At 30.2% G+C, this 12,598-nt stretch overlaps 1 protein-coding gene across 1 annotated transcript; it reads right to left on the reverse strand.

Annotated features, from left to right (window-relative positions):
• Positions 1–6,508: 6,508 nt before the first annotated feature.
• LOC126000611 (testis-specific Y-encoded protein 2-like) lies at positions 6,509–11,866 on the reverse strand. Its single transcript, XM_049767821.1, has 6 exons — positions 11,618–11,866; positions 10,979–11,056; positions 10,768–10,876; positions 10,535–10,680; positions 10,361–10,445; positions 6,509–6,726 (listed from the first exon to the last, which is right to left on the reverse strand). The coding sequence occupies exons 1-6, from the start codon at positions 11,864–11,866 to the stop codon at positions 6,509–6,511; spliced, it is 885 nt and encodes a 294-aa protein (XP_049623778.1).
• Between the last annotated feature and the right edge of the window lie 732 nt (positions 11,867–12,598).

Genomic DNA, 12,598 nt, shown 5'->3' on the forward strand with positions numbered 1-12,598 from the left:
AAATTCTAAAATGCTAAATTCTACATTCTAAATTCTAAGATTCTAAATTCTAAAGTCTAAATTCAAAATTGGATTATAAAATTCTATAATACAAAATGTGAATTGTCAACTGTAAAATTCTAAATTCTATATTTTAAAATTCTAAATTCCAAATTTCAGAGTTCTAAATACTAAAATTCTAAATTTTATATTCTAGTTTTCAAAATTCTAAAATTCTATATTCAATATTCTAGAATTATTATTATTATTATTATTATTATTATTTTGAATTTGGGCCACACCCATTTGCTGCTCACGGGTTACTCCTGGTTATGCGCTCAGAAATTGCCCCTGGCTTTGGGGGACCATGTGGGGGATTAAACCGTGGTCCGTACTACGCTAGCGTTTGCAAGGCAGACACCTTACCTATAGCGCCACCTTCCCGGCCCCAACATTCTAGAATTATTAATACTATATTCTAAAATATAATATTCTACATTCTAAAAAGTAAATTATAAATTCCAATCTAAAATTCGATAAATCAAATTTGAATACTAAACTCTAAAATTCTATATTATAAAATTCTCAGTACTATATTCTAAAATCCTAAATTCTAAAATTCTATCTTCTATATTCTAAAATTCTAAATCCCAAATTCTAAAATTATAATTTTTATAGTCTAAAATTTGAAATTCTAACATTCTAAATTCTAAATTCCAAGACTTCTAAATTCTAAAATTCAAACATCTAAATTATACTTATTTTTCTAAAATTCTAAATTACTTGGGCATGTGGGGAGCATGTATAGGCATTTGCCTGGCCAGTGCTAGCCAAGGAAAGACTGTGGTTTCATGCCACCTGTGTCCAATTTGATTCCAAATAATTATAATTCTAAATAATCTCTAAATTTTATTTTAAGACTCTAAAATTCTAAATTCTAAAATGCTTAATTCTACATTCTATATTTTAAGTTTCTAAATTTTAAAATCTAAATTCTAAATTCCATTGTAAAATTCGATAATAAAAATTTGACTTCTAAACTGTAAAATTTTATATTCTATATTCTAAAATACTAAATTTAAATACTACATTCTAAAATTCTAAAATATATATTCTAAATTTTCTAGTTTTAAATTCTGAAATTCTAAATTATATATCTAAAATCTAAATTCTATTATATATATTCTAGAATTCTTAATTCTATATGCTAATGTCTAACATACTACATTCAAATTTGATTTTTAAACTTTCAAGTTCTAAATTCTATATTCTATAATTCTAAATTCTAGAGTCTAAAATTCTAACATTCTAAATTCCTAGAATTCTAAATTCTAAAATTCTACATTACTTTGGCATGTGGGGGCGCTAGTCTTGGCATCTGCATGCCAGTGCCAGCCAGTTGAAACCAATCACGTCACTTGCTGTGGCCCAAAATCCATAAAGGCAACACAAAAACTGAAAAATATTCAAATAAAATTCTAAATGGATAAAACTCTACATTTTATTCTAAAATTCTAACATTCTAAATTCTGAATTCTAAAATTCCTAAATCTATATCTAATTTTAAGATTCTAAATTCAGAAAAGTAAATTCAAAATTTGATTCTAAAATTCGATAAATCAAAATATGTATTCTAAATTTTAAATTCTAAACTGTAAAATTCTAAATTCTATATTCTAAAAATCAGAATCTTCTACTCTAAAATTGTAAATTCTATATTCTAAAAATAAATTTCTAAACTTTTAAACACTAAATTTTATATTAATTTAAATTTTATATTGTAAAATTCTAAATCCTATATTATAAATTCAAAATCGTAAATTCTAAAATTCTAAGTACTATATTCTAAAATTCTAGATTGAAATTTCTAAACTCTAAAGTTCTAAATTATATAGTCCAGAAATCTTAAAACTTTATTCTAAAATGTAACATTTAACATTCTCAAAAATGAATTCTAAATTTGATTCTAAAATTCGATTGTTTAAAATTTGAATACTAAACATGAAAATTTTAATTCTATATTCTAAAATTCTACATATTAAATTCTAAAATTCTAAATCTATATTTTAAACCTCTAAATTGTAAAATTCTAAATTCCATATTCCTAAATTCTAAATTTTATAATTCTAAAATCTATATTCTAGAATTCTTAATTCTATTTTCAAAAATATAAGATTCTACATTCTAAAAAGTACATTCTAATTTTGATAAAACAAAATTTGATTTCTAAACTTAAGAATTCGAAATTCTAGAGTCCAAAATTCTAAATGTTAACACTCTAAATCTAAGTTATAGCATTCTAAATTCTGATTTCTAAAATTCTGAATTCTGTATTCTAAATTCTATATTCTAAAATTCTAAATCGTACATTCTAAAATTCTAACTTCTAAAAGTTTAAATCGTATATTTTACAATTATATATTCTATATTCTGAAATTCTAGATTCCAACTCTATAATTCTAAATTCTAAAATCTAAGTTCTCTATTCTAAAAATCTTAAATCTTTATTCTAATATGAAAAATTATACATTCTAAGAGTAAAATTTTAATTCGATTCTAAAATTCGATAATTCAAAAATTTAAATTCTAAACCCGAAAACTCTAAATTCTAAATTCTAAAATTTTACATTTTAAATTCTAAAAATCTAAATTTTATATTTTAAATTTCTAAATTCTAAATACTAAATTTCATATTCTAAAATTTTAAATTTTATGTTCTAAAATTCTAAATTTTAAATTCTAAAAATTTATATTTTATATTCTAAAATTCTACTTCTAAAGTCTAATTTGTAAAATCTAAATTTTAAAAATTCTAAATTCTGAAAAATAAATTTTAAATTTATAAATCTATATTTTAAAATTCTAAAATCCTAAATTCTCTATATTAAAATGATAATTTCTAAATTCGAACATTCTAAATTCCACATTTTAAAATTTAAATTCTAAATTTTAACATTAATATTCAATATTTTATAAATCTAACTTCTAAAATTCTAAATTCTAAAATTCTAAATTTCATATTCTAAAATTCTAAATTCTATATTCTAAAATTATTTATTCTATATTTTCAAATTCTATAATTCTAAATTCTATATTCTAAAATTCTTAATTATTTTTTAATATTCTATATTCTAAAATTCTATATCCTAAAATACTAACTTCTCTAATTCTAAGTTATAAAATCTATATTCTAAAATAACATTTATTATATTAGCATCATTTTTAGAAGTTGAAAATACAGAATTTAGGATTATTGAGTTTAAAAAGTAGAATTTTAGAATACGGAAATTAGAAATTTAAAATTTACGTTTTATAATTTAGGATTTTAAAATTGAGAATTTTAGAATATATAATTTTAAAATTGAGAGTTTAGAATTTTAGAATAAATAATTTAGAATTTTAGAATTAAGAATGTAGAATTTTAAAATATAGAATTTAGATTTTTGAATTTAGACTTTATAGTTTCGAATTTTAGAAGTTAGAACTTTAGAATATAGACTACAGAATTTTAGAATTTAGAATATTAGAATATAGAATTAAGAATTTAAAATATGTAATTTAGAATTTTTGAATTTAGAAAGTAGAATTTTAGAATTTAGAATTTTAAAATATAGAAAAATTAGAATTTTAGAATTTTAAATGTAGAATTTTAGAATTCAAATACTATGATTTAAAATTTTAGAAGTTAGCATATTAAAATTTAGAATGTAGATTTTTAGAATTTAGAATTTTAGAATAAAGAATTTAGAATTTTAGAATGTAGAATGTAGAAAATTAGAATATAGAATTTAAGATTTTTAGAATTTAGAGAATTTAGAATGTTAAAAGTTAGAATTTTAGAATATAGGATATATTATAGAATACAGAATTTTAGGAGTTAGAATTTAATACTTTATAATATAGAATTTAGAATTTTAAAATAAAAAATTTTAAATTTTAGAATTTTATAAGTTAGAATATAGAATTTAGAATCTTAGAATTTAGAATAGAGAATTAAGAATTTTAAAATTCAGAATTTAGAATGTTAGAATGTTAGAATAAAATGTAGAAATTTATCAATGTAGAATTTTATATGATTATTCATGGGTTTTTGTGTTTCCTTTATGGATTTTGGGCCACAGCAGGTGACGTGAATTGGTTTCACCTGGCTATGGACTCAGAAATTTTTGTGTTTTGGGAACCAAATAGGATGGAGGGTCATGAAACCACAGTCTGTCCTTGGCTAGCAGTGGCCAGGCAGATGCCAACACTTGTGCCCCACAAGTAATGTAGAATTTTAGAATTTAGAATGGACATTTTTTAGAATTTAGAATGTTAAAATTTAGAATTGTAGACTCTAGAATTTAGAATTTTAGAGTTTAGAAATCAAATTTTGTTTTATCGAATTTTAGATATGATTTCAGAATTTCCTTTTTAGAATGTAGAATCTTAGATTTTAGAATAAAGAATTAAGAATTCTAGAATAGAGATTTTAAAATTATAGAATTTATGAATATGGAATTTATAGTTATAGAATTGAAAATTTAGAAGTTTAAACTTTAGATTTTAGTATTAAGTATCTTAGAAATTAGAATTTTAGAATTTACACTTTAGAATTATAGGATATAGAATTTAAACATTTGAATTCAGAATGTAGAATTTTAGAATATAGAATTTATATTTTAGAATTTAGAATTTAAGAAGTTAGAATATAGACTATAGAATTTTGAATGTAGAAATTTAAAATATATGATTTATAATTTTAGAATATGAAATTTAAAATTTTAGAATATAGAATTTACAATTATAGAGTATAGAATTTAGAATTTGGGTTTTAGAATTTAGATTTTAGAAATTTAGAATATAGTATATAGAATTTTAGAATTTAAAATGTTAAAATATAGAATATAGAATTTTAGAATATGAAATTTAGAATTTTAGAATTTAGAATTTTGAATTTTAGAATATAGATATAGAATTTCTGATTTTAGAATTTAGAATTCTACAATATAAAATTTAGAATTTTAGAATATAAAATTTAGAATTTTAGAATTTAGAATTTGGAAGTTTAAAATTTAGATTTTAGAATTTAGAATTTTAAAAGTTAGAATTTAAAAGTTTAAAATATAGAACATATATGTTTCAGCTTGTGGGATAGCTATATTTCTGGGCCCATTTTGGCTCACACCCAGGTTTCGAAGACAGGTTTCGAAGACAGGACAGTGGAAATACACGCACAGGGAACAATCACATTTGGGAATATATGTGGGGGCATAGATTTTCCCAGCTTATATCACTGACTGGGGACCTTCCTTTTTGCAGAATTCTGCGAATAGCAGTTTTTCATCATTAGACACAGTTCCTTAGCGCTCTGTCCCTTGCATGAGCCTCTGAGACAGCTATTTTTAGGTCTCTTTTTGGTCCACTCCCAAGAGGATTCAGAGACAAACAGTGGAAAAACACGCACAGGAAACACTCACAGTCAGAAATCACTGGGCAGGCATAGATTTTCCCAGCCTGACGTCACAAACAGACGACCATCCTTTTTGCAGAATACTGCAGATAGCCAGTTTATATGGTCTGACAGAGTTCCTTGGCGCACCAGCACTTGCATGAGCTTCTAGATGAGCTATTTTCCGGGCCCGTTTTGGCATACTCCCAAGAGGTTTCTGAGACAGGACAGTGGAAAAATATCCACAGGCAACACTCACAGTCGAAAATCACTGGATGGGCAAAGATTTTCCCATCCTGACGTAGCCAACAGGTGACCTTCAATTTTGCCGAATACTATGGATAGCTGGATTACATGGACAGACACAGTTCTTTGGTGATCAGGACGTTGGATGTGCCTCTGGGAGAGCTATTTTTCTGGGCCCTTTCGAGCACACTCCCAAGAGGTTTCAGAGAAAAGACAGTGGAAAACACGCACTGGCAATACTCACAGTTGGGAGTTACAGGGCAGTCATAGATTATCCCTGCCTAACGTCACAAACAAAATGGACCATCCCTATCACAGACAGAAATCACTGGGCGGCCATGGAATTTTCTATTCTGACGTCACAAACAGGGGACCTTCCATTTTGCAGAATACTTTGGATAGCCGTTTTTAATGGTCAGGCACAGTTCCTTTGCACTCCGGTCCTTGTATCAGTTTCTGGGAGAGCTATTATTCTGGATCCTCTCGGCCCATTACCAAGAGTTTTTGAGACAGGGCAGTGGGAAATTCACACAGGCAACACTCTTAGTCGGGAATCAGTGTGGGAATATATTTTCCCATCCTGACGTTACAAGCAGGGGCCCTTCCATGTTGCAGAATACTGCGGATAGCAGGATTTAATGGTCAGACACATTTCCTTGGAGCTCCAGCTTTTGGATTGGATGAGCCTCTGGGAGAGCTATTTTTCTGGTCACTTTTCGGCCACTCTCCCAAGAAGTTTTGGAGACAGGAGAGTGAAGAAACACCCACAGACAACTCTCAAGTTGAGAATCACTGATCTGCGTAGATTATTCCAGCCTGACGTCACAAACAGGGGAACTTCCCTATTGCAGGTTACTGCAAATAGCCGGTTTTTATGGCCAAACACAACTCCTCGGCACTCTGGCCATTGGATGAGCCTTTGCAAGGGCGATTTTTCTGGGCCCATTTCAGCCCACTACCAAGAGCTTTCAGAAACAGGACAGTGAAAAACACGTCCAGGCAACACTCATAGTTGGGAGTCATGGGCATGCATAGATAATCCAAGCCTGACATCACAAACTGGGACCTTCCTTTATGCAGAATACTGAGGATAGCCAATTTTCATAATCAGACACAGTTCCTTGGCAGCCAGGCCCTTGCCTCTGAAAGAGCTATACTTCTGGACCCCTTCCGGCCCACTCCCAAGATGTTCCAAGAACGGACAGTGGAAAAACATGCACAGGCAACACTCAGAGTTTGGAATCACTGGATGGGCATTGATTTTTCCTAGCATGACGTCACAAACAGGGGACCTTCCTTTCTGCAGAATACTTCAGATAGCCGGTTTTCATGGTCAGGCACTGTTCCTTGGCACACCAGCCCTTGGATGAGCCTCTGGAAGAGCTATTTTTCTGGGAAGAGGTTTCAAAGACAGGACAGTGAAAAAACACCCACAGGCAACACTCACAGTCGAGAGTCACTGGGCGGGCATAGATTATCCCAGTCTGACGTCACAAACAGGGGACAGTCCCTATTGCAAATTACTGTGAATAGCCAGTTTTCATGGTCAAGCACATCTCCTTGGAGCTCCGGCCATTGGATGAGCCTTTGCGAGAGCTATATTTCTGGGCCCATTTAAGCTGACTACCACGAGGTTTCAGAGACAGGACAATGAAAAATACGCACAGGCAGCACTCAATCAGAAATCAAAGGGCGGGCTTAGATTTTTCCAGCATGACATCTCAAACACGGGATTTTCTTTTTGCAGAATACTGCTGATAGCCAATTTTCATAATCAGACACAGTACCTTGAGCTCTGGCCCTTGCATGAGCCTCTGAAAGAGCTATATTTCTGGGCCCTTTATGACCCACTCTCAAGATTTTTCAGAGAACGGACAGTGGAAAAACACACAGGGAAAAAATCACAGTCAGAAATCACCGGGCAGGTGTGGATTTTACCCAGCATGAGGTCACAAACAGGGGACCCTCCTTTCTGCAAAATACTTTGGATAGCCGGTTTTCATATTCAAACAGAGTTCCTTGGCACTCTAGCCCTTTCATGAGCCTCTGGGAGAGCTATTTTTCTGGGCTCACTTCCAAGAGGTTTTGGAGACAGAACAGGGGAAAATGCAACAATCACAGTCTGGAATCACTGGCGGGTGTAGATTTTGCCAGCCTGACATCACAAACATGGGACCTTCCTTTTTGCAGAATACTGCGGGTAGCTGATTTTCATGGTCAGGCTCAGCTCCTTGGTGCACCGGCCCTTGAATTAGCCTCTGGGAGAGCTATTCTTTTGGGCCCTTTTGGCCCACTCCCAAGAGGTTTCAGGGAAGGAACAGTGGAAAAACATGCACAGGCAACACTCACAGTCAGAAATCACTGGGCGAGCATAGATTTTCCCAGCCTGACGTCATTAATATGGGACCTTCCTTTCTGCAAAATAATTGGCATAGCCGGTTTTCATGGTCAGTCACAATTCCATGGCGCTCAGGTCCTAATATGAGACTTGGTGGGATGTATGTCTCTGGGCCCTTTCAGCCCAATTAAATAGTTTTCGGAGAGAAGACAGTGGAAAAACATGAAATACCAAAACTGACAGTCGGGAATCACTGGGTGGACATAGATTTTCCCAGCCTGACATAGAAAACAATGGACCTTACTTTTGCAGAATTAACTCATATTTATTAATGTTCCTGTGACTATTGATTAAAATACCTTGTGGTAGGCTGGAAAATATAAATGATATACTAAGGAACACATTCTTATACTCAACAGATGTCTGCTATAAAGGCAGAAATGACCTTTAAATAGCATACTTATATTCGTTAAATTAAGATTTTTTATAGTTGACTATATTCCAAGAAATGCTTAATATTTCCTTTTCTTTGCCAACTAACTTTTCTATCTTTTCCACATGCACAATAGTTTTTATTCATAGTGGTGTTTCTTCTACTTATATTAAACTATTGAATAAATTCTTGCTCCTAGTAATAATAAAACCAATCTTCTAAGGTATATATACTCAAATATATAGAGGACTTAATATTAAGATGTAAAACAAATATTAAATATTTCCTAAGATGTTTTGTTCCGGTATATGGCTGCTAATCTCTCACCGAAATATATTAGGAGTACATATGAAAAATTATTATTACTTCAGACTTAAGATGAATTTTAAAGAATGTATTTATATGAAAATATAATAAAGAATTTTTATATATACCATTGGTAATTAGTATATTAATAACCGTTGTCAAACAGAAGTCTAAATAACAATTACTAAATATAATATATGAAATAAAACTTATTTTATCATATTCTTGAAAATAATTAGTAAACATCATTATTGTTTTTGTAGCTATTGAAATACCTTGCTTTTGTTCAAAACAAATATATTCCTCAGATTTCTCTGTCAGGTTCTCCAATCCCTTTTGCATGTAAAAGTACACCTAGATTAGATTAACTATTGTCTCTTACTCAAGCCTCCCCACCTTGGTGGGATTTGACTTGGCAAAGGAACCTGAGCACAAAGACAGGTGAAAACCCTGAGCAGTCATGTGGCTCGAAATATAAATAAAAATAAAATATTTGAAATCAAAAGTTAGAGTCAGAAAACATACCATAATTAAACATTAAGAAAATCTAATAAAAAACTCAAGAAAATACCTTTGCTAATTATAAAGACAATTAAAACTGACAGAGCAGATATTTTCAATAGAAGCCACCCAAATCCATTATTCTTTCTCTGATAAAAAAAAGCGAGTCTGCACTTTAAAATGTCTATAACTCAGTGGTTCCTTTTACATGTACATTCACAAATAAAAAAGATCAACTATGAACTTAAGTTTTCTGAAGACAACTAAAAGTTGAATTTCAGATACAAGAATATTTAGAAACCAGAATGCATATACACTAATGACACAGAAAAACTATTTAAAAGTGCTAAATTTGTTTACTTTATTCAATGTGTTACCATACACCTACTTTTCAACGTGTTCTATAGTTTCTTCAGATATGCAATGCATGAAAACCATGTGGATAATTCATTTTCATCTGATATTGCCTCCTACATTCTCCACTAAAGGGAAAAGAATTATTAGTATCATAGAATGTCAAAATTGTGAAAATACAAGTCAAAATCATGTACACATAAATACTCTAAACATAATAAAATAATTTAAATTTTTAACAGCTTTTACATTAACACTGATTTCTTCTCATTAATCATCATTTAAATTTTCTCCAAATTTATATTTTAAATTGCTATTAATTATATCTTCTTGTGGCCAATAATAGTGATATGACTGTGAAAATTTAAATAAACACCAGGGGAACATTAAAGAATAATACTAAAATATTTGAAACATGAATTGAGACATGTGGGTCATGAAATAACTAAAAATGATAACTCTTTGACAAGCATTATAGAGCAACATAAAATTAAACTTACAATGACAGATGGCTTGAGAGTAAAATTTTTATCAATAAAATTATTTCAAGAAATAATTTGCTTTGCTTCTACATGTATTTGAAAGTCATGACACTTATCAGCTTATTTGATCAATTAATAACTTAATGTAAATATTAAAATTTATTTTTGCTATTTTCTGTAGTTGATGACAAATGTGAATAGATCTGCTGCTCTAAATTTTATTTTCAGTATGGGCAATGTTAGATATACTGATTCATGTCATTTATTTTCATCTTCCTACTGTAACTCACCTGCCAGCCTTACAGTTCCTTGTTCAGGTACCTTCTTTTGCAGGTAATACTTCAAAGGATTTGGCCACAATTCTTTATAGATGATCTAGTAGGGAAGAGTGCAAATCAAGACTCAGTATAAAATCTGAAGCAGTTGTAAATTAAAAAATATTGTAATTTTTTGGCAGAGCTCACCTCGGCAATTGTAGTAGAACCTTTAAAGTTATGGTTGTAGAACCAATTGAACAAGTTAAGAGTGCAATTGTTGTGCCAGCGTCGGTATGCTCTGCCTTTATAATCATGACACCACTGAATAGGTGTAGAATGAGATGGTTTCAAACCTGCATAAATATATGAAAAATGTGCTGGCATGTGTTTTCCATGAAACAAAGAACTTTATGTCTATGATCACATAAAATATCTCTTACCACTCAAATTAGTGAGATATTCCTTGACAATCACATCATTATGAAAGTAGTTGTTTTTCCTGAAAAACAATGTAATCTTGCAGCAATTAGCTTCTCTTAATTCTTCCACCTGTCAGAATAAAGGATGACTATAAAGTCTTGGAAAGAGTAATTCCCTTTTAAATCTATGCAATTTTTGTTATCCCTCCCACTCATAGACATATAAACATACCTGTAAATTAAACATAAAACTAAGCATGTCTTGATCTTGTTGATTGATCATAGTTGACATCTGGGGGTGATTAACAAACTAATTTAAGTTAAGAATTTATGAAGAATATAAGAGAGCAAAATGTACGAGTTAGCTGCAACATAATTATAGCCTGGATATGGTTAAGACACACATTCACCCCAGTAAGCCTTTTTCCTTTTTTTCTATACTTTAAAATATTTATAGAGAAGGCAAATTACTTCTTCGATAACAAAAGTTTCTCTCTCACAATGTATTTGCAAACAAAGACTCATCTATGTTTCAATGAAAAACTGTACTAATAAAAGAAAAATGAGACTTATAGTAGTAAATATTTATGAGGTGTTTTAATTCTACTGTTAAAGGATACATTTGTTTTGGAGATCTCTTAAGGAGACATTACATTCTAGAGACTCTGATAACCAATTTTTTGACAAAACTTTGTTGCCACCTCTTACTATTTATTTTCGAATTTTGAAAAGAATGTATGATGTTTAGCCTGAGTAAAATTTTCCTTTTATTTCTGGTATGAAGTCTAGAACACCATTCATTTTTAGAATAATACTACTGTCATCATATCATATATATTATTTGATACTTGAAACCACCCATAAAGGATACCACCTTGGTCCAAAAACCAGGAATTCCCTGGATAATGGTGCTTCTGTATTCCAGGTGGGGCAGGACTCTCTGGACTGTTTTGAGTTTGAGCCGATAGAAGGCCTTTTTGGCTTGCATATTTACAGGTTTCATTTCTAACTGAAGAGCCTGTAGCATCTCTAATGAGAGTTGCTGAGTTGAGAGTCCTAGAATTAGTTCCTCCTGGTGCTGCACTTCTGTCTTCTCTTCATGCTGTTTCATTGTTATCATCTCTTCCCAATGCTTTTCCAGATGTGTCTACCTATTAAAAATTACTTGATACTTAGCAAATCTCAGCATATATTAATGTTTTAGTTTAATCTTATCTTCTTACCTGGATCTTCCTAGCAGCACTCTATAAGATATGTTCTTTCACAATCTAATAGATGTGGAATTTTAACCCCCTAATTTAACAAGATTTTCATGAATATTGGCTTATTTTGCTCTTCTCTACTATTCAGATCTAAGGGATTTGGGTTTCTGGGCAGCTATGACAAGACTTACTTAATTTCAGTTAATATTATTTCCTGACCCGAGGACAGCAGAATTATAAGGCAATGATACATGCAATTATAGATGTGACATGAGACTAAAGTGACCTATGATTAAAAGACTCTATTTCCCAAATGAGTTTTCAGACAGTATGTATAAGGTTCATTTGAAGGTTAAAATTTGAAATTGATAGGAAAAATTTGAAACATTCCTGTAATTTCTGTAGTATGAGAAGAGTGTACATCTCTAACTTTATTAATATGTAATAGGTTTCTGCATATAAAATACCTTAGTATGTCATTAAGCATTAATTAATTAAGCATTAGCATTATGATTGGTATATATTTTGCCATCTTTAACCTTAATGGTATTCATTGTTAGTGAAGATCTTTTTATTTTATACATATAATTACTTAATATAAATTTATATACATAATTATTTTATAGTCTATTCAAACCACACTTGTGAGT

The sequence above is a fragment of the Suncus etruscus genome (assembly GCF_024139225.1).
Source record: "Suncus etruscus isolate mSunEtr1 chromosome X unlocalized genomic scaffold, mSunEtr1.pri.cur SUPER_X_unloc_3, whole genome shotgun sequence".
NCBI classification, from domain to species: Eukaryota; Metazoa; Chordata; class Mammalia; order Eulipotyphla; family Soricidae; genus Suncus; species Suncus etruscus.